Source organism: Platichthys flesus, chromosome 14, assembly GCF_949316205.1.
Source record: "Platichthys flesus chromosome 14, fPlaFle2.1, whole genome shotgun sequence".
Taxonomy (NCBI): Eukaryota; Metazoa; Chordata; class Actinopteri; order Pleuronectiformes; family Pleuronectidae; genus Platichthys; species Platichthys flesus.
In genome coordinates, this window is record NC_084958.1 from 9,842,921 (window position 1) to 9,865,569 (window position 22,649).

The window sequence follows — 22,649 nt, forward strand, 5'->3', positions numbered from 1 at the left end:
TTTCTTCTTTACCAATGGGATGGAAAATAACTTTATTCTGGAGCTTACTCTGGCAGTATCTGGTAATTATCAACGCTGTATATCCAATTAGGGAGTCAGGAAATCTGATCAAATCAACACAATTTAGCTGCAGTCAAAATTCACCAAAAATGGACAAATCAAATTTTTACTTGAGGAAACTAAATAATTTGTCCTTACTACAAGAATAACTTCATGAGAATATTGTGTGAGATTCAGAAGACAGCATCTTTCACTATATTATTGCAGCCCTTTTTATTATATGTATGGATGTATGGTGAATATATAAAGACTCTATTTGTATAGAGCTTTTCTACTTTTATCGACCACTCAAACAAATTTACACTACAGGCCCCATTCCCCCGTTCACATACAGCGTTACTTTACTCAGCACACACAATTCTTTCAATACCGGCACAGCTGTCAGGGGGAACTTGGGGTTCAATGTCTTGCCCAAGGACACTTGGACATCGGCTGGAGCAGCCGGGGATCGAACCATCAACCTTCTGCTTAGTGGACAACCCTCCCTACCTCCTGAGAATTCATAGATCAGAATTCAGTGAAAATTAGCATGATTTATTAATAATCAGTACATTAGGAACAATGTGTATAGGGGCCATGGAGTGGTCTCTAACCTGTTGAGGCTGTGAGCTGGACCCTGTTCATTGTATGATGCCCTGGAGTCTTTTAATGTATTTCCCTGTTTTCCAAACACCAGTGGCATGATTCTTCAAATAACACTTAACATAAGAGCTGTCAGAGATAATGTAAACAATGTGAGGAGTGAGAGGTCACATTAAAACCACTGCTGCTATACTGGTTACGTTGATACATACCAGTGGTTGAGGGGCTCCATTAAGCTGCTATCACATGAACAGAGGAATTGTTATTTCCCTTTTAGATCGACTTCATCAGTGAGACAAGCGAGATCGTTATCTCAATTCTGCCCCAAGCTCTTAAAGGGATAAAGCAAGAGAGACAAACACAGCATGAATTGTTGAATTATAATATGGATAAACAGTTTTTGTATGGGAAGACAGAGACATGAATATACAAGTTATATCTCAAACGCCTCAAGTTATTTGAGAAACACAGTTTTTGACTGATCCCACTGCATCCAATGATTTGAATATGTCGGACATGACAACTTCCCTGATCTTGAATTTCACAGCTGTGCACTAACCACAGTACTTTGCTGTATATGATTTACATAGTTACATAACTGGTCTTTTAACAGCTCAGCATAGGTGAAAGAAATGTGTTGTACGAAATGCACAGTATTATAGAATTATGTTATCCCGTGTAAAATAATTGTTGTCTCAATCTTTTTACTTTCACTGCTGTAGTTTTAATCTTTTTTCCCCCTTCTTATTTTACAATCCCAATTTAACATTCATTTATATTTATTTCACTTCATAACTTTTCCTAGTTCAATGTTAAGATCAGTCTCAAAGATAGAAAGACATGCCTGCCTTCTGGATGTAACTTTTATTTGTATTATTACCCAAGACAGATTTTTAGGATCACAGTGACGTTGCAACAGTGTGTGAATGTGTGTGTGTGTGTATGTGTGGAGAGGTGTGTAACCGTATCTTAATCCATGTGTTTGTAATAAGTTTGTAAAAGTGTAAAAGAATCTGCAAATGCAGGCGGAGATTTGCAATGATGTGCAAATGTGGACTGAGATTTGTACACATGTAGACCAATCAGTATATAAGTGTTGCTGAAATATCCTAATTAGGCCGAGACATGTTGGCTGCTGTCGGGGGGGGGCAGCTCTTCGAACAATCCAAGACACATGAGAGAAGTGATGAAAACTGGCCACTTGCTTGCTCACTTAAGCTCAGGGTAATAAAAAGGATGTGATAATGTTGGATACGGACAAATCCCTGCGCGCTTGTAGATGGGCCATCGCAGAAAATCACATCAATAGCCAAGCGAGAGGCCTGCCTGAGTGGTGACTGCTGACTTCTCTGTACTTCCAGCTCCAGTTAGACTTTCCAGTCATAAATGTAAACTTTTAAAGATGTATCTACACTTTCCCAGATCTATGCATTCATTAGCAGATTTGACAACTCATATGCAAATCTCATTACGCCTGCAAATCTCATAATGCACACACAGATTCTGAAGACACATCTGCAGATTCCTGTTTGCAAGGCAGGCATTAGTGGATTGTTTCACACACTTACCATTCTGATCATGCACACGGATTGAGAGAGTTGCACAACTCTCCTCACAAACACTCACACTAGCCCTGGCACTTCTGTCCTAGTGGGGACACCCATGGACAAAATGCCTTATCTCAGCCCCTACCCATACCTTATCCATCACAATTAAAGGCCTAACCCTGATTCTAACCTGAACACTAACTTACTCTGACACTAAGAGCAAGTCTTAACCCTATGCAACCCATTGAAAGTAGGTCAGAAAGTATAGGAAGGCGTGGGCCTCACAAAGACATCTGTATACAAGTACATGCATAAACAATATGGCCTCAGACTTGTTGCTCCAAACACCAGAGCGTGGGAGTGAGTTCCCACTGACACCACCACATCTCAACAGGCTCACTGATTTTCATGAATCACCCGTTGTTGTCTTTCTGCTTCATATAAGTTCCATCCCCAAACAGCCTGTGTGTCATGCTGCGTGTGTGTGGGCTCTTAATGTGATATCTCCTCTGGCGCCGCAAAAAACGGCGTGACAGACTGCCAGCACAGCAGCAACCACTTTGATTTTTCCATTGAAGGATGAATCCCCCCTGAATGAACACTTAGTGACCCGGGGCGTAAAAGGCCAAGATTTGCTCCAGCAACCGATGCTCTCTGGGGTCCGTAATCGATGGTGAGGACTGAACATCCTGCTGTTTACCTGAGCTCCCTGCGCTGGGCATCCTGTCCAAGTCCCAGCAGGATCCCTGCAGACAGACTTAACAAGGTCACAAGCCCTCTGATGCATCTGGATCAAACTAGATTTATCTCAAAGCCACAACTTTCCAGTCAATATTGCACATCCTTCGCATCTTTCTCAGGCAGTATCTCAATCGAATGGTTATAGTTATTTATTGTTGTTGCTTTGCGCCTGCATCTTTTCGATGGAACTATTAGGTTCCCGACATCATCAGCAAGGAGCGAAGCAGACTTGAAAGACGTCGGTAGAGGAGACCAAACTAAAACCTGATCTTTGTCTGCAGATGTATTAATTAATGTTTGTTTCTTCATCTTTGATCTCTGACTCTACACCTGCCCTGGGAGATTTGGAAAAGGGTTGGAATAAGTTTTAAATATATTCTTTAAAGGGATATTTCACAGAAAAATGAAAATTCACTCATATATCTACTCACCACTGGGCCAATGGAGAGGGTGGGTGAAGTTTCAGGGCTAAACAGTGTCGCAGCCGAATCCAATACAATTGAAGTAACTGGTGACCACTTCTTTAGAGGTTATAAAACAACAGGGGAAAAAACATAAAATGCCTCCATTCTGCTTGTGTGGTGTCATTCAAGTGTCCATAAGCACAAACATTAAAATATGTGTTTTTAAAAAATAGGCTTCAAACCATCCCTAAATGTCCACTGATATCTTCCTCTGGAGCAGCGTTCACGTTCGCACGCACACACCGGAAACACGCACACACTGCACAAAAGATCGCCAGCATCGCCACATCCGGTATCCGACTTTTAGGCTTAAAACACTGAGTAAATGACGTGTTGTGGACTCAAACGCCTCACCCGCCCCTCCATCAGCATAGTGGTGAGTAGATAGTGAGGGAATTTCCATTTTTCAGTGAACTATCCCTTTAACAGTCATAAAGTTTTGCAAGAATGATATCAGCCTATGTCCCTTACCCATGGCCTGATGTACATGTATGTTTAAATTCAGTCTAAAGCCAGTATTGTAGAACGCTAAACAGGATCTGGGCTAATGGCCCTGAGTCCCTCTTTCTTTATCTGTTATTATCCTGCCGAGACGAACATCTTGCCTTGATTTCTGTTTCTTTTTTAAACAATATTTATATAATACAAGCTTTTTGTAATGAGCTGGATAAAAACAGGAAAGAGCAGATGCAGGATGTGCGTTACCGAATTTCTTGTAGTAAAATTGTTCTTGCAACATTGTTTTTTTTCATTTTTTTATGTTACTGAAGCAGTACCAGATGGAGCCCTGTCACCCTCTCCAGTTTCTTTAACTTCAGTGCTGCGCCCAAATATTGTTGTTTTTCGTTTGTGTGTGTGTGTGTGGGTTTGTGTGTCCTTTTGTCATGTGATGTGAGTAAATTTGCATACTCGGAAAGTTCAATGAATACATTAACAGTTTAGTGAAACTGGCATTGCTCTTCTCTTCTATGTAAATTCCAGAATTACATGTTTTTCCCCAAATGTAAAAATAAAATAAAATAGTGTTCATAGCATGTGCTGTGCCAAACCCAGTCCTTCCAAAAATCTCTACTGTCATTTAACGTTCTCAGATTATCATTCCATGAAGATGAATGTTTTTCATTATTTCATCTCATCGTGTTAAGTTATGCCAATTACAATTAAGTTAAAAATGTTTTTTGACTCAAAATTAAACTTTAAAATCCAAAACTACATTTAGAATACCATACCAATATAATGCCACTCTGTTTGGCATTTACAGTTCCACAGTTGCTCTACATATTACTGTATGTGTAAAATGAAATACTCTGAATGACACATGTATTTTTCACGGAGTTATCATAACTGATGCCAGGTAACTAAATGACTTTATGAATGTATTTCACAGAATAAAAACACATATCTGAGTCTAACTGCAGCTCACGTTTATGTTTTTTACCAGTTTCCCTCTAATTTGAAATGGTCAATTCCCTGAACTGATGTCCCAGTAACTCCCTCTGTTGGCCGGCGTGGCCAGTCATGCTTCCCTGCCAGACACTATTCACCAAAAGCTCACTATTTACGTAAAGTCTCCCCTGTTGAGTCATCAGTCAGTTTCTTGTGCTCCGATGAGCCTCAGTCTTCTCTCTCTCTCTCTCTCTCTCGCTCCCCCCCCCCATCCAAACATCAGTCTGCTGAAAACTGCTGCTGGTTGCTAATGGAAACATAGTTGTCTGGAGCAGCCAGGAGGGAAACCTGAGGCTAAAACAAAATAACGAGCTACAAATAAGAGAGAAAGTTCCACAGAGGGAAGAGTTTAATGATATTTTTATGTTACAGTCGTCTCTTTACAGCGATGAACTGTAACGACTTGGGTTTAATCAGGCACAGGACAATTTTTCTATCGGTTTTCTGAGTTATTTCACTTTATACTGGCCGTCAATGACAGTTAAACTGGGAATATTGAAACTTTTACTCCACTACATACTGACAACAGTCATTAAGCACTATGATTTTTCATACAACCGGAATGTCACTCATTACAGCTCATACCGGCCTAATAGTCCCCTTATGAAACCACATTCAAATTCCCCAGATGTAGATTCTATTTCGATCTGCACCAAATTGCACACACTCATAATTATCAGTCTCCAAATCCTGCCTGATTTCTGTCATTGAAACCTGATGAATTATAATGAATTATTCTCTGAAAAATAAAGTAAATGTTAGGGGAAAAACGACCAATCTTACAATGTCAAAGTAATTCCTGGATCCGCCCCCTGATCTGGAGCCAAACCACAATTGAATGTGTTCTTCCTCAGATCAAATCTCCCCCTCAATAAATTACATGGAATCGGTTGTGCAATTCTTTTGCATAATCCTTCTGACAAACCAACAAACTAGAAAGGCACTCAGGAGAGTGAAGACCACCCCAGACAATCCACTTAAAATCAAGCTGCACCCAATTACACACACTCATAGATGTCAGCTCCTTAAATATGCCTGATTCTTATCATCATTGTACATGATTTATTCTCTGAGAAATCCAGTAAAATGTTGAAAAACCAACAAACAAATGAACAACGGTGAAACTATAACCTTCTTGGTGGAGGTATATACAGGCTCAGCTTGTATAATATGGTGCCATGTTATTTGAGGGATGATTGCTACGTTTGGGTAGATTAGTCATAAAGTTCTCGGAAGATGGACGTGCAACATGAGCAAAGTGCAGAGGGTTAATAACTCAGTCATCCACTTGCACAGGGACATGGTGACTGCCTCTGCTTACAGCTCGTTGAAGAAGTGGTCACTGGCAGAGGGGGCGTGGATGGCGACCCAAGTCCTGGAGGGCCGCTCACCAGCAGTACACAGGGCACTATCTACAAAGGAGTGATCTGCATTCTCTACACACAACATAGTTTAGCAGGGAATAATGTTGAGTAATCAATGTGCAAGGTCACTAACCTTAAACCTATCAGTCAACCCTCACCGAGTTAAATCCTTGCACAGTTGGAGTCGTGCATCTCTGTGCTGGGATTTGACCTAGATACTTTGATACTTTTTGACCATGTGTAATTAACAGTTCGGATCACGGGGCCCATTCTGTACACGCAACTGAAATTCAACATTTGTGCAAAGAAAACAGTGAATATCCAAAACACTTAATATTGAGAAGCAGTGTTTTGAATCCATGACCGTGGCCAGCTGTGTCTCCAGGAGAAGACAAAGCCAGCATGTGTTTGGGACACAGATTTGTTTCTGGCGTCTAATGTCTCGTGATCAGAACCATGTGTCCGCCACGTGGAGAGTCTGCTGCATTTGTTTAAGACTCAAAGAGAAATATTTCGGTGGACTTTTGGGGACAACATCAACGTCACTCAGCTCAAAAGTCTTTGTGACAGTGTTTGAGAGATGTCAGACGCTATAAGGCTGCGGAGACGTCTGTGTCTGTGTTGATGGATACAGACACAGCCGATGATCCATTAAAAGCAGGGACTGGTTATTTAACATTAGTCAAACGTTGAATACTTTTATCCTGGTGTATATTTTTCATATGTTTATTGTTTGAAATTTTAAAAAGAGCAAAGAAAAAAGCCCCAATGTGCATTTGTATTGCAAACTTTGATGTAGTTTAATGTTTGAAATCTCTAGGGGCATCTTAGGACAATCTTCTTCATCCAAACGCAGCTTCCAAACCAAAGTAGTGAAAAGCATCAAGGATCACACTTGAGAACCACAAAATCAAGATTTATTTGTGTCTTTCCATATCACATGATTAGAACCATGTGTTCACCACGTGGAGAGTGCGCTGTGACTGTTTAAGGCTCCAAGAGAAACATGTCGGTGGGAAAAATCCTCCTCGTACAGAGCAACCCTCAGTATGTAAGAGAAAAACAACCAACGTGTGATGTTGCAGAAGCGAATCTCAGACACTTACAATAAGATACAGATAAAAAACAACAACCGTTTTATTCATGCACACATGACCTCCCATACGTAAAATGTACATAAAAAACAAAACCAACAAAAAGGGTTGTTTTTCAATTCATGAAGGCTCAAGGCCAAGAACTTTCTCAATTACTTTACTGAAAATGTATGAAAACCATTTCAAAAGCAATTCTAAAGAATTAGCAAAAAAGGTCGTTGTTGCATTAAGAGGCTCTGGAGATTGAGATAACCCAGAAAAACCCTGAAAATTTCGTGTATCAAGTATTAGAGAAATAATAAGATTGTAAACAGTAAAAGTGGAAACCTTTAAGGACAAATTGTTCAGAATACTTTGTCGCTAAAGTCAAATTCTGTTGCTGTCTTTTCCTTCCAGGAGTATCACAGTGAATGTTTAGCCAATCTAAACTGTATATCACCACCAAAGATTAGTGCAGAGCTCCTCATTGGTGCATCGTTAGGGTGTGGTGTAACACTGGGAAGCAGAGGTGAGCTGTCTTGAATCCTATTGGCTCCCACTCTCCTGCAGATGGGAGGAGGCAGCTCCGCGACCCCTGGCAGCGTCTCTGTGGGTGGTTTAAAATCACTCCCATCCACTTCTTGGCCACGCACGTCGTTTTGGATATTTTGGAGACTTCTGCCTGGGAGCCACGATCTGCATCTGCCACAGTGAGAGACACTTTGGAAATACTCCTCTCGAAGGAAGACGAAACGTGCAAAGCTTGTAATTCAGCAATGAAATGTCAAGTGAGGGCTGACTGCTCGTCCTTTTTCTGAACAGAAAATTATAGAACATGTGTCAATGTTGGACTGTGAAAAAAGGCCTTGGAGCTGAAGGAAGTCTTGTTTCATCCTTTCAGCTTAAAAGCAGATGCAGAGAGAAATGCACAGCTGCTTCAACTGGGACATTGTTTACTCTTATATTCGTGTTCAAGCTTTACAACTGCCTGTCGCAGCTAATTAGTCCAAGAAAAGTATTTTCTCGGAGGCCAATCATATTAGACAGTGATAGTGTACTAACATCATACTGCTTTAACTATATAACTGTTCTATCACTTAAATTGGTCACGCTATACATCACATGGACTTTACATAACATGGTCATGTGTAAGAGACAAATGCGATGTCTCTGGACAGAGTTTATTCACATGGCGAACGTGCATGACACCAACGTGTGTCCCTCCTCCTCGCTGTGGCTCCGCGGGGATGGAACCATTAAAGGTGGTGCTGGTGTTTACTCCTGGCAAATACAGAGGTATAGAGACTCTGGTTTCCATGGAGACACCAATCGGTGTCTGCACAGAGAGCAATTCAGGTGTTGAATGAGGTCAGCCGAGTCTGGGTAAGTGCTCATGAACCATGAGGTGCATCGCTATGAGAGCTGATTAAGTCAATATGACACACAAACACACAAACACACACAAACACACACACACACACACACACATACATACATAGGAAATATTTATACCTCCTGGCAAGCTGGATGAAAAACCTTCACGTCTCACTGAGTTTCAAAGATGATCAGACCTGAAAATGTGTGTGTTTCTGTTTGCATGTGTTTACTACTACGTCATTGCATCCAGCCCGGGGACCCGGGGGGTCAACGCCCCTGGATTAGATCGGAAAGACAAAAGCTCAAAAGTATCATCATCATGGCAGAGATAAGCCCAAGGTTCCAAAGCACTTCATGGGCAAAGCAGCTAAAACTAATCTCACAAACACATGATCCCTGAACCCCTCAACTGGAGGCTGTTGGTCCCAAACAGTCAACAGGGACTGGTGACCTCTGGTGGCGATAGCAACTATGGAGGAAGTCATGTGACGCAGTTTAAAGAGTTAGCAGGAGATTCAGGTGGATCATGTGGTGAAAAGGATGGTCATTCAAATTCATATTTTGTACTATTATGATCATGATTATAAGCGTAATATTTCTGTAATTGTGATGATCTATGCAGCAGCGTATTAGTGTTGGGGGGGACTTTAACATGGCTACATTACAATACTTTTTTTTAACATAATCTATAAAAAATTTAATACTAGAGATCTTGTGTTTAAAGTAAAATAACAAAGCAAGCTTGCAGTTGTTTTTCTCCAGGGAGCAGCTGCAGCTAGAGCCTAGAATTGGCTGTGTGGGTTTATTTTGGGTGAAACTGAAGCCGAGGGCAAAGGTTTGCTGGTGATGGAGGGGTGGGTGAGGTGGGGAGCGGCAGAAAAGAGATTGGAGAAAACATACAAACAAACAAGAGAATCAAAGGTCACCTCGAGAAAATTACAAATCCCATTACAAGTCCCATCTCCTAACGTGTTGTGCTCCTCTTGCGCAAAATCTCATAAAAGTCTGATTGGAATCTCAGTTAACATTCCAATTATTTACGGTTTCATTTCACTTTTTCTAACTGCCATAATGTCAGAAATTCAGATTTTTCTTTCTCACAAATTGTTTTGTATTATTTTTCTCTGAAAGCGAGGAGGAAGAGGAGGAGGAGGAAGAGGAGGACCATAACTTTAGTGCAATGTCTGATGCAATCTTCTCACAGGTGTTCGGAGCAGATGTGGGAGAATCGTGCAGCAGATTAATGTCTCCTTTCTTCTGGTTGAGCTGCGCCAGTGAGGAGTCGTAAAGAAGAGGAACATGAGCTACACAGAGATTCTAGCGCAAAAGCAGGATTCTTCATGCAAGATGCTCTGCCACTTGTTTAAAACTGCCATAGAAGTTCATCTTTAATAAATGTATAACCCTAATTGCTCCTTAATTAAAGAATTGGGCCTTGTGAGGGCAAATGTTTACAGAGAGCATGATCTGAAGAGTTTTATAATTATTTCGTCAATGGGTGCGGCTGAATGTGGCCCCAGGTTGTTTTGATTTGGGAGTGTTCAGCTTCCAGGGGAGGATCTCTGCTCAGGATGCTTGTAGCATTACGCTCACACAGGCCTGTGACTTTAAAACCAGATGAGAGGGGGCCTCTGCTTTCAGGCAACAACAAACCGTGGCAGATGATTACACGTCTTTACAGCTACTCACTCACCTTGATGTTGAGAGGTGAAAAAAATACTCCTACTCAAACATTTTTATTTAAATTTGTTTTAATTTACATACATTACAGTAATATGCTGTCGGTAATGATTTTTCTGTGCCGGTTGGCAGCTGCTGCACTTTGCTGATCACAGCGTCTGGATCCTGTCCAGCTCCAGTGCTGGACTGAAGAGTGGAGAAGCCCTCAAGTTAAGTGCTGCTCTGTCGACGCACTTCATCCGTCGAAACATCCAGACGTTTTACACACTCCATAAACGTGTCCTCCTGAATTGAATTTACTGCTGCATATATCCCCATATTTTATATTTTAGGTGTTATTTGACAGCATTTTATATAATACAGAAAAGTATGGGTGCAGAGGGTTTGCATGGAGCAGTTGCGCGCACGCGGCCACAGAACCTTTGGCAAAATAGGATTATCTTATATTCATGTAAGACTCTTCTTAGGGTTGTGGGACGATAAGCAGGGCCGGAGGTCAAAGGTTAAATCTGCCTATATGTCACAGGTCACCGGTATTTAAAGTTTGCACACTTTGACCTATTTGTCTATCCTTCAAGAATCCTAAACATTTACACTTAAGATGCTTGGACTCTGCTCTCAGCGCTGATGAGAGTCATGAGCTACCTTCCAGTGCGGGTGGAAAGAATGCAAAATATTCTATTTGTTCCTTTTGGTCTGTTTTAGTGTGGTTTCAGTGGCTCTTTCTTTAATCTAAGTTTAACTTTCACTTTTAATACACTATCCATTTAGTGATAACACTCTTTATTATTAGTTTTGAATATAGTATTATTGTGATTTAATGATGGTAAGGCTTATTTATGGCTTCTTATAGTCTTGGTACAGGCAACAAATCCCAGTAAAGCGTGAAACCATCAAGTATCGTCTCTCATAACTTCTCTATGAAGCGCTCAGCCCCAACTCCACTGTTTCCTGCTGAAGAAACATATTCAAATGGCACCCCACTCCATAATTCTACCCCCTCCGTATTTAACTGTTGACAAGAGACACTCATTTTTATATCTTTCCCCCACCCTCCGTCGAACATACACTCTTCGCTTGTCGCCAAACTGTTCAAATTTGGACTCATCAGTCACCACTTTATACCAATCTTCCTTTGTCCATTTCTTGTGTTCTTTTGCAAATTTCAGGCGATTCACTCTATTTTTCTCTCTCAGTAATGTTTTTTTTGCTGCTACTCTGCAAACAAGTCCTTCCTCTCCCAGTTTCCTTCGCACAGTTCTTGAAGACACTGTTGCAACATCACTCATTGTGGTGTTGATCTCATCACGCAGTTCTCGTGAGGTCTTTCTTCGATCCTTAAGACGATTTTGAAATGCTTCACTTTTCTGTCAGAAAGTTTCTTTTTTCTAATTCTCCCCTTTCAGTTCTGGTGTGAATTGTAGGCATCAACATTCTGGTGAGGCAAGGAGTACCATCTGGGAGTCGTCTTATTGGGCCTGGATTTATTTTCCAAGTGGAAAATGACCCTAAACATTCTGGGGCGAGTTGAAAAAATAAACTGGACAGATCTACTGTACATTCAAAGGAAAGCCTTTGGCTTGAGTTGCAGAAGGCATGGGATGAAATTAGCATGGAAGTTCTCAGGAAATATATTGACACTTTGCCAGAGAGATGTGCTGCTGTAATTGCTGCAAAAAGTGGACATACCAGATATTAAAGTTAAAAGTGGATTAAAACAGTGGTACTCACTTCATCTGTTATTTGTTGGTGCTCAGAGCAACCATCTGCATGTTTCATGAACATTATGAAATTAAATCATGTTTTGGAGGCAAAAAAAAATCATTTTGTCAGATCCTAAAGGTGTTCTAATAATTTTGGCCACCATTGTATGTCCAATATTTAGAGTACCATTCCTTAAAGTGTTTAAAGTGTTTTCCTCAAACTGCTGGGCTCTGCAATATCTGGTAAATCAAAGTCACACTAGACGCTATTTTCAGTGGCAAATCAAAACACATGTGTATTGGGTCACTCCAGCAATTGAGTAAACATTTTCATGAAGTCAGAGAACTTACAGGCGTGAAAAGAAATGGTTTGCAGTGTAAGAGACAAAGATGCTGTGACTTTAAGTCGAGCTATAAAAATACAAGACCCTGCAATTCGATGAGAGATGATATCATCAGGGTTTATTTTTCCATACTGGACAAAACTCTTAGATCTTAGAGTCAGTGTGGTGTCTCTTTAACAGCAACACAACACTTGCTTAAAATCAAAGTAAACACTTTATATCATCTCCTGTTATTAGCTTTTAACAGCTGTAAATTATGGTTATAAGAATAACTCTGATAAAGTTTTTTAAAAGTTGTGTCACTGTGAAAAGTGATTAAAATATGGCCTCCGACGTCCCCTAGTGGCAATGTGACTTTTGACACTTGCTTGCAGTACAGAATATTTCCCACATATGTTTTTCCAACATATATTATATAAATATATGTTGGAAAAACTGAATGAAATAATTAAAGTAAGTTTATGAAAGAGCAGGTAACCTTCCTCAATTTCTCTCACCTATAAACATTGTTTAAAACTCACAAATCACATATTTTGCCATTTTGACTTCTGCGACCTACTCCATATCTGTTTACACATTTGATCCACATAATATACATGGCTGTAATTCTCAAGATGTTTTCTAACCAATTCAGAAGAACAAATGGAGATGTCATACTCAGAGGAGACATGGCTCTGATTTTAGTGTTCTTTGTGCCAAAAAAGAAAGAATTTTAAATGGGACAGGTCACTTTATAATTTGGGACACTTGTATTAGTCTTTTAAAAGAAGCCTTAATCACGTTGCTTCATGTGGGTCGAGCTCGGTTTTAGCAATCTTTAAGCATTGTGAAAAATAAAGAAGAAGATTTAAATTATTCATAGAAATGTTATGAATTAATAGTGACTTCTGAAAGTCGCACTTTTTCTCTTTAGAACCCTATCTTTAATAAAGAAATTATCAAAATCGTATAGAATGTTCTTTTAAAGGTGTATCAAATGTTTAAATACAATTAAAATTCAATCAGCAGCAAATAACAATAACAGCTTATATTTTGTTAGAAGAGGAATTCAACAGACTTGATCTTAGGTGTCCCTCATTACCCGAATTCCCCCCATCTGTATGCCCTTAACTGTAGTTTGGGTTTACAGCAAATTAACAAAGTAGCTTTATTGACAGTTGGATATGAAACCAGATTAGTTCCTGAAACTTCTTCCTCACACCACATGGCATCCACTAAACCTGAACTCTCAGTGCTCTTTCTTATTTTATACTTTTCTCTCTGATTCAGGAAGAAGGCTTTGAAGAGGCTCCCGATTCATTCATTCATTCTGAACTTTAGAAATTTTAACAGAAGTCTTCATTCAGGCCCCAAAACTTCCAGCATCAAGTCTAAACATTTTCAAACCTTATTATATATCATCACCCTGCTGCCTAAGTTTGCTCACAAGCTTGTTTGCGCTTGTCCAAACAGTGATTTGATGTGTTTTGTCCAATCGAGAGTTGAACGAATGAGAAGTAACCTCAAATTAAATCAGTGTAGCAATGGAAATTGGTATTTTTGAAAACAATTTACTTGTTGATGCACTTAACCTGGAAAGGTGCCAGATTAGTAGATTCTCTTTTGTATAGTCCACAGTTAGGAATATTATCTTTGAGTGTATGGTGTGTTCCTATGTGAATTTTCCCCCTTTAACAGAATAAAAAGTTCGATCGATCATCCAACATTATTCTTAATACAGTTGATTGTCCCTCCAGTTAAATCTTCAGTGTTGGTTGTGCAGCACACTCATGGTTTGCCACAGGGTGGAGCTCTCTGCCGGGGAACCACTGTACATACAGTGTAAGAGGACAGCTGTGTATTTGCAGTGAAGATGGAACTTTAGATAGAATCATATTGTTCAAGATTCAAGATTCAAGATTTTTATTGTCAAATGCACAACAATAACATTATGCAGTCGCTGGCAGTGAAATGCTTGAGTCTCAGGCTCTCTACTAACAATGCTCAAGTAATTACAACATATACAATAAAATAAGATAGAAATAGTGTAAAATAGAATAACACGTGTGCGTGTACATGCGCTGGTGGGATGGCAGGTTTTAAATGTTCTGGAATTCTTTTGTATGATGATAACACACAGAGCTGTGTGTAAATGCTCTGGGGAGTTTTCATGAAGAAGCAGACTTGACTTGTGTGAGCAGACGTGTTGGGACAGGAGCTGGTGGTCTGAGGTATTCCTGTGAGGTGACACTCCCCTGCTTCACATCGCCCTGTTGCAATGTTTTTATTCCCTGAGGCCGCACATTTCTGCAGAAGACAACATGTTGGAAACTAAAAACTAACTTTTTAAAATTGTATTTCAACACATTATACTTGCTTTTCAAGTATAGGTAACACTGTAAAGGATTGTTTTCTCTATGTTTCATGTTTTTACATCATTGGAGCTTTAAACCCTCTGTCACATCAGCTCTAAAAGAACAACAAAGATGTATTTCATTCACAGATCTCCTCCTTCCTCATGATGACGGTTATACTTTGGAAACATAGTGGAGGTGGGATGGGAGGTGTTTTTTTCCTCCCTCAGCCACCCACCCACACAAACACACACACACATACTTGTCCACACTTACGTTTATATAGGCTGACCATTACAGAAGTCAGGTCTCACACTGGCCACCTCCTGCCTGTGTTCATGAACATATCAATGTGTAAACATTGTAATGTGTAAACAGGAATCCTGTGGCTCATGGGTATCTGTCAGGTTGGTTGCTGATGAGGTTGCTATCACTCATGTATACGCCCGTGAATTGAAGCATTGTTCTTGATCGTTGTTTTGTTAGATACTTGCTGTGTGTGTAAATGGACCTAATGGACTGTAGTTATATGTTCAATCACACACCATTCACACACTGTCGGCACAACTTCAGGGGCAAGCTGGGGTTCAGTTTGCTGTTGTGTAGGCCGGAGCAGCCAGGGATCGTACAATCAACCATCTGGTGGACGACCCTCCCTATTTCCTGCCACAGCCACCTTGTTTGTGTGTGTGTGTGTGTGTGTGTGTGTGTGTGTGTGTGTGTGGGTGTGTGTGTGTGTGTGTATGTTTGTGTGCGTGTGTTTGTATGTGTGTGTGTGTGTGTGTGTGTGTGCGTGCGTTTGCGTGTGTGTGTTTGTGTGCGTATGTGTGTGTGTGATGTTTATTTTGTAATGTTAATTTGTATCTAAGTCAAATGTAAAGCTGTTTGACCCCATGAAGAATAGCGGCTGCAGTGCTATAGCTACGAGAAACCTAATGAGTTAAACCTTTATGTTTAATGCTATTTTATTTTAAATGTATCTACATATATTACATCACTATGTACAAGTGTGCGTGACTGATAATAAAAAAACATTGTCATAATATTAGAGTAACAAAGATTTTATTTTACATGTGATCCAATAATCAAGAAGCATCCAAACAAAGCAAAGCTACACAAATCTAACTAAAGTGGTTATTAGCTGCAAAGACTGTACAGACCCCTGAGATGTCTCTTGTGGGCAAAGTTATACTTTTTGTGATATTTAAATTCAAAAAAAATATTATAATGCAAAAAACACTAGAAAAATAAACAAATAGAGTTCTTACTGAATGATTATGGTTTACAATACAATTTCAAGTGACATTTAAGATATAGCATTTATTGTTGCTGTCATTTCTACTATCAATTCATTGTTCACATGTGAAAGTGTCAGAACAAAAACAAATGATATTCTCATATGGACGAAACCAAAACCTTTATTCCCCCAACAACTATGAACAAACAGCCCTTATAACAGCTTCGAACACACATGCTGTGTCTCACTCCTCCATGAGCGGAGGCTGAAGGGAGGGATGGCCCCTCTACACGTAATCCCTGCCCGTCGCTCCGCCAGAGTTGGACGCTGGGTAGCGTGGAGATTTGCCTGAGTCTTTGGCGGGGCAGCCGCAGCAGAGGAAGGACCCCCCGATGATGACGAGACTTGCAGCGCCCCATCCCACATACAGAGCACTTCCAAATTCATACCTGTGAATAACACACACATTCATTTAATTTTCTTAGGTGAACATGGAAAAGATTTACCATTGTTTACATCACTATTCTAGAATGAACGACATGAACATAAACATATGTCTGTGTACAGAAAAACTGTCAATAAACAAAATAACGTTATATGAAATATTCGTATTTGCTTTCTCTACGTTTGTACACTAAATATAAAGCTATGTGGTCATTAGGTATTAACTCAGCTTAGAATTAGGACTGAAAAGAGATAGAAATAGCTTGCCTGGCTCTACCCACAACCAAAGTGTACATATCAAGTCATGACATGTTGAATTATTATACTAACAGGCTGCAGGTCACATCTTCACAGGGGGATGTTTTCACCTGAGTCTGTCTGACAAAAAAATATAATCCTTAAGAATGGGGAATGGGTTCAATAAGAATCCATAAAATTTTAGTGCAAATCCAGATCTGGGGGCGGATTCAGGATTCAGTTTTTCTTTCTTTAACATTTTAAGATTTTTACTTTCACTGACTTCTCAGGAAAGAATTCACATCAGGGCACATTCAGGGAACAATGTGTGAAATGTGGTCTAGATCAATTAAATTCAAGGGAACTGTTGCTGTTTCACTATTTCCCCAAATCTCAAACTATTGACTGATAAACCACATGAAAACTAAGCCTGGCATGAGAACAACAGCAACACAAAAGATGTGAGTCCGTGTCAGTCCCCTGCGTCATTCCACAAACCCTCAGTCATACCTGATTATTTACCCACAGTTACTCACCTTGAATTAGTGGGAGTAAATGGGTTGTAAAAGTCCTGTGCTATTCTGTGCCCGTACCAGGATGTTCCAACCAGAGCAAGCAGACCTGGAAAACCAACGAGCAGAGAAACGTCATGTTGTTGCATATGTTCATGACAAGTATGATCCTGTTTGAGATTTGCTGCAAAAGGACAAGATGAGGACATCCCAGGTTTGAGTTTGTGTTTTGTCCAGGGTGTGTATGCATGTGTGTGTGTGCGTGTGTGTAAGAGTGTGTGTGTCAAAACAACAGATTCTGACCAGAAATGATGAAGATGATCCCGCCAGTCAGCGCCACCTTGTCCTTCTGCTCCGGCTGATCCCCCAGGCAGGTGGTGCACTTCATGCCCACCATCGACACCATGGTTGCAATAAAGCAAAGCAAGATAGAGGACAGCATCAGGCCTCGAGCGCCCTGAACAATCCCTGGAGACAGGACACAACACAGGATCAGGTCTCAAGCAGATTCATCCACTTTCAGAGGCGTTTTCTTTTATAGTAAATAATCTGGATCTTTGGCCTTTAAATGTGGTTGTTGAGTGATATTCTAGTTTTTAAGTCAAATCTTTGAAAACCACACTTGTTTTTACGACATCCAGTATCATCAGTTAGACATGAATCTCAGAGAACATCCTCTTGAGACAAACGGGCGGGAACGCCAACAACACGGGTCTCTACCATTTTAGGTGTTCTCATTCCTTCAACACCAGTTTCTTCTGGTGAAGCTGATATCACTGGTCTTTTATTGAATAGGACTCAAACATCTATCTACACAGATATTGTTTACATTTGAAATGGAAAAGTTTCTATTCCTTTTGAACGGATTTCAGTGGGAATAGAATCTTTGGAATCAGAATGCAGCTGCTGGTATTTGACTGACGTGTCTGTGCACGCACCAGGTCTGACATAAAGAGGAAGGGGTTCTGTAGAGAGGTTTGAATGACCACAGAGATTATGTTTGTTTTACACGTTATGCGATTAGGCGATTCTTACACTAGTCAAAACATATTATTACTTTGTCATTTTAGTTCCATGAAGTCGCCATTAAAAAGCAATCCAACATTGTTAGAGTAAGTGATCATTCATGGTTCATTTTGGCTAATTTCCTTCCCACAACCATATCCTTGTAAAAGAGGAAAATTATAACTTGTAGATGTCATTAATTGCCACATATTTGTTCAATTGTTGATAAGGGAATATATTGTGTAATGACAGTGTAATTAAGACATGACGTAAAACTATATTACCTGGTAGCTGCAGAAGAGAGTCATAGACTTTGCACTGAATCTGACCCGTGCTCTGTGAAACACAGGTCTTCCACAGTCCCTCGTACATGGCCTGAGCCGTGATGATGTTGTCTCCTGCATAGGACGAAGCTTTCCACTCCACCATGACTGTGGATGCTATGGAGCCGATGAAGCCAAGGAAGGCCAGTGTGAAGCCGATGAGCTGAATTCCTGGGTTGGCCATCTCTTCACTTCAGAGATGGTAAAGTATTCAAATCAGAACAGAAAAGAAAAAGTCAAACCTCCTCGGGTTCTGTTGAGACTAAAAAAAAACAACTAAACTGCCTTCAAGAAGCTCCAGGAGGTTCTGGGTGGTGGATGTGATCCTGGACAATGGAGTCTACCTGTGCATCCTCAGGGAATAAACTGGAGGTGAGCAAGAATCCAGGAATGCTGGCAACCTCTGATTGAGGTTAGGAGGGGCAGGGCGACACCTAGTGGATGCTATGTGCCCCAGCAGGGAGTAAAGCGACCCCTCCAAACCTCCTACCAGTTTTACAAGGGAAGAGTCCTGTACCTCGAAGGCAAAATAGATGCTCTCTTTTACTTATTTCTATATATTGATCATAACACAGACTCTTGGAATGATTTACAACACAAATCTTATCTGGAAACACTGAACTCAGGAAGAATGTACATCTTTTAAAACTCCAAGCTCCCTTCTTCATGCTTCATTGGTCTTTGTGCTGCAATGTATGATTGTTTAGAACATTTAAACTATAATGAAAATTTTATGTTTTTACCTGCATTACTTTATTTGTCTGAATTACATAAAAAGTACTGGTTGGATTACCACAAAACTAAGTGAAGGGTTGCAGTCAGGGAAGATGGGGTGTTTTTAAACATTCTTGTTGATTTCTCAGATAGAAATTCATGGACCTCAATGAAAAAAAGGGGGACTGATGTTTCTGAGTGTGTGTGTGAAATTTGCTGCAGATCCAAATAAAAATGTGGAAGTAAATGTGGTTTCATTTTTTTATGTGACTGAGTTAATTATTCCACACTGCTGTTGTTTGTACCTCAAAAAAACATTACATTAATAAAATATTTAAAGGTTGAATGAATAAAATACGTGGAGCTCATCACTAGAAAGATTGATCTACTTTTCCCATTTGACTCTTGGATCTATTTGTTTTGTTTCTGGCAAACAGTGACTCAACCCTGACTGACTGGATTATATAAACACAGACAGAAAATCAACAGCTTTCTCCCACATGTTGTATTTTACAGGAGCAAAAAAAAAACACCTCTGTAATGCTCTTCTCTGTGAAACAGATTTCCTGAGTTGCACTTTCGTCTACGTTGTGTTTGCAGATGAGAATGTGTCCGGGTCTGGAAACTGACCAAAGGTTTTGTCTTGCCTCACTCTGGCTTGTTGACGTTTGCACTTTGTATCAGTGCGCCCCCGGGGATCCACAAGGAGATCTGATTCAGGGCTGCGTGTTCCTGGAAACACACAGGTATGTTATGCTACTAAATCTAAAGAAAATAGCATAACTCATTAATGTCAGTTTTTTGCAGCATGCAGATGATGCACAGAAACAACATATTTGCTTCCCTGTAAATTCATACAAGCTGTCTTTGTGTTTCCAGTGGACAATGGACAAACACTTGTGTGTGACTCTGCTCCTGATGCTGCTTCTCTGTCCCAGAAGCAACACGGAGTCACAGACCTCATGTCCATACAGGTGCCAGTGTTTCACTCCGCTCCAGGTTCTGTGCGCAGACGAACGGATGACATCTTTGCCCAAGGACATGTCCAACCAGGTCAAGGAATTTATTGTAATGACATCAGCTGTGGCTTACCTGCTCCCTCACACTTTAAAGGAGAGCCCCCAACTCACCGAGCTGGTCTTCTTGAACAACGCACTGCGGAGCATTCACGCTCAGGCTTTCGAGGATCTGACTCAGCTGCAGGAGCTGGAGATCAGTGGAAACCCCTGGCTGGAGAATTTATATATGGGGACTTTTTCCCGGCAGAAAAACTTGTTGAAACTGCTGCTCAACTTCAACAGATTTAAGACGGTGCTCCCCGGCATGTTTGACTCCCTGAAACAGATAGCAACTCTGCAGATGAAGGGAAACCTCATCTCCCATCTGCCTATGTTTCTTTTCCTGAACCTCCAAAACCTCCTCGTCCTGGACCTGTCACAGAATAAACTTGAAGAAGTGAAAAGAGAAACATTTTTTGGTCTCACGCGCCTGGAGATCCTTAAAGTTAACAACAACCTTATTACCAATCTTACATGTGACACATTCCAGAATATTTCCCAGCTGACAGAGCTTCACTTGGAAGGGAATAAGATATCAGAGCTCACTGACGGCATCTTCTCCGTGTTGACCCGGCTAAATGTATTGAACCTCCGTGGAAACCTTCTTACAACCTTCAGTCAGAAGGTGTTTGGATTCAACGTCTCAAATTTGAGGGAGCTGAACCTCAAAGGAAACCGACTGACTGAGCTGTCCTCCCTCAGCCGTCTGACATCTCTCACCGACCTCGTCTTGTCTTCTAACCAGCTCTCCAGCCTTCCCGAGGACATTTTTAGAAATGTCACACTGCTGGAGAGTCTGGATCTCTCTGAAAACCAGCTCTCGTTGCTGCCTGAACTAATCTTCTATAATCTCTCCGCTATCACATCAATCCACCTAGACAAGAACAATCTGAGGAGGTTAGAACCCAAACTGTTCAAGGACCAGTGGCTCATGCAGCAACTCTACTTGTCTGACAACCAGCTGGAAACCCTCCCGCCCGGCCTCTTCGACCTCTTCATCGTGGAGCACACGGTGAGGCTTCACGGAAACCCCTGGAGATGTGACTGCCACATGTGGTACCTGCACGACTGGGTGCTGAGGAACAACAATATCCTACAGAGGCAGGACAGCGTGCTCTGCAACAGCCCCGACTTTTTGAGACAGCGCGTGGTCGCCTCCGTGGACAGAGACCAGCTGGTGTGTCGGGTGTCTTCAGATGAGATGCCTGATTTCAGGAGCTGTAGCATCCAAGCATTCAATGACGCCATGATCGTCAAATGTCAAGTGGATAAATGTTCACCCATGACGGTGAAGGTGCAGTTTCAGGGGGGCGACGGCAACATAAAGGAGCATGTATTGAGAAGTGAACGTTCTGAATGCAGCAATGCCACAAGCATCGAAGGTTCACTAATGATCCCTGAATATTAAATTTTCGGTGTGAAAACTCTGTCCTAATGCATTTGTTGTTTCTTCACTTGAAGACTCCCATTATATGATCTGACTGTTAGAGTCAACACTGTAAACAAACCAGCTGACCAGTGAGATGTGTGCTGCCGGTTGATAAGAGAGGTGGATGAACCCTTTCGTGGTAAAGTTCAGAGTTCAACTCACTACTTTCGGAACATCCTGTCACTTCTAAAAGAATTTAAAGAAACGTGTCAATCATCTGCCAACGTGGGTTTTGACTGTGGCGTGGGACTGATCTGAGAACCCGCTCTTTATGTTAAACACTGTCAGCGTTCGAGCTTCACCGGTTTTATCTAGACGAAAACTTAAGAACAAATGTTTTGCAGTTAAAAAGGTCGAAACATCTGTTCACGTTACAGGTCAAAAAAATATAATACTTTCCTCATGTAGACATTCAATAATATATTTTTTTTAATCTTGCAAATTGACCTCAGTCTATGATCAAAACACGAAAAAGATAGGATTGCTGGTGTGGTGAGTAATGTTTGTATGTTGCTCTTCAATATAGGGATCACATAATCTGACGCACTCGAGAAAACAGTCAGTTAAATGTGTGGAATTTCTCATGACTATTGTATCATATCAACAGTAAAGGTTTAGAAGGGAAACTGGATTTTTCTCCTTATCTGTATTTGTTTTTTCTCGGCATCTGATCTTTTTGAAAATTCTTTTCTCCTGCTTTTTATGATTATGCATTGGGTATCTTGACACTCAGATAAGTATAGTACAATATTTCCCGATATAATACAGTGAAGTAGACGTGTAAAGTCGATTTTGAGTATTTATATTTGGTTGGTATTCAACACCGCCTTATTACACATAAATTCTAGACATAGCTTGTCTAATTGAAGCGTCCACTCTGTCGTCTATCGCTTTAAAAACGGATGGAGACCAACCGGTCGTCCTCCGATCACCACAGGGATGATAAAGAGCGAGGGTGCGGACGGGAGGAGGGAAG

The 22,649-nt window shown here is 40.7% G+C and overlaps 2 protein-coding genes and 1 long non-coding RNA gene across 4 annotated transcripts; 2 read left to right on the forward strand and 1 right to left on the reverse strand.

Annotated features, from left to right (window-relative positions):
• Positions 1–7,900: 7,900 nt before the first annotated feature.
• On the forward strand, positions 7,901–15,660 carry LOC133968137 (uncharacterized). The gene is made up of 3 exons (XR_009924094.1): positions 7,901–8,660; positions 9,859–10,361; positions 10,467–15,660. It is a non-coding gene; the product is annotated as an uncharacterized LOC133968137 (long non-coding RNA).
• A 94-nt stretch (positions 15,661–15,754) lies between these two features.
• On the reverse strand, positions 15,755–20,164 carry cldn1 (claudin 1). 2 transcript variants are annotated; one of them, XM_062403989.1, is made up of 5 exons: positions 19,817–20,164; positions 18,434–18,663; positions 17,448–17,612; positions 17,169–17,253; positions 15,755–16,400 (listed from the first exon to the last, which is right to left on the reverse strand). In XM_062403989.1, the coding sequence occupies exons 2-5, from the start codon at positions 18,654–18,656 to the stop codon at positions 16,238–16,240; spliced, it is 636 nt and encodes a 211-aa protein (XP_062259973.1). In that variant the 5' UTR covers positions 18,657–18,663; positions 19,817–20,164; the 3' UTR covers positions 15,755–16,237. The 2 variants fall into 2 exon arrangements, with proteins under 2 accessions (XP_062259973.1, XP_062259974.1); XM_062403990.1 differs by lacking the exon at positions 19,817–20,164 and adding an exon at positions 19,720–19,807.
• Positions 19,786–21,673, forward strand: zgc:153913 (carboxypeptidase N subunit 2). Its single transcript, XM_062403987.1, has 2 exons — positions 19,786–19,932; positions 20,066–21,673. The coding sequence occupies exon 2, from the start codon at positions 20,072–20,074 to the stop codon at positions 21,650–21,652; it is 1,581 nt and encodes a 526-aa protein (XP_062259971.1). The 5' UTR covers positions 19,786–19,932; positions 20,066–20,071; the 3' UTR covers positions 21,653–21,673.
• The last annotated feature ends 976 nt before the right edge of the window (positions 21,674–22,649 follow it).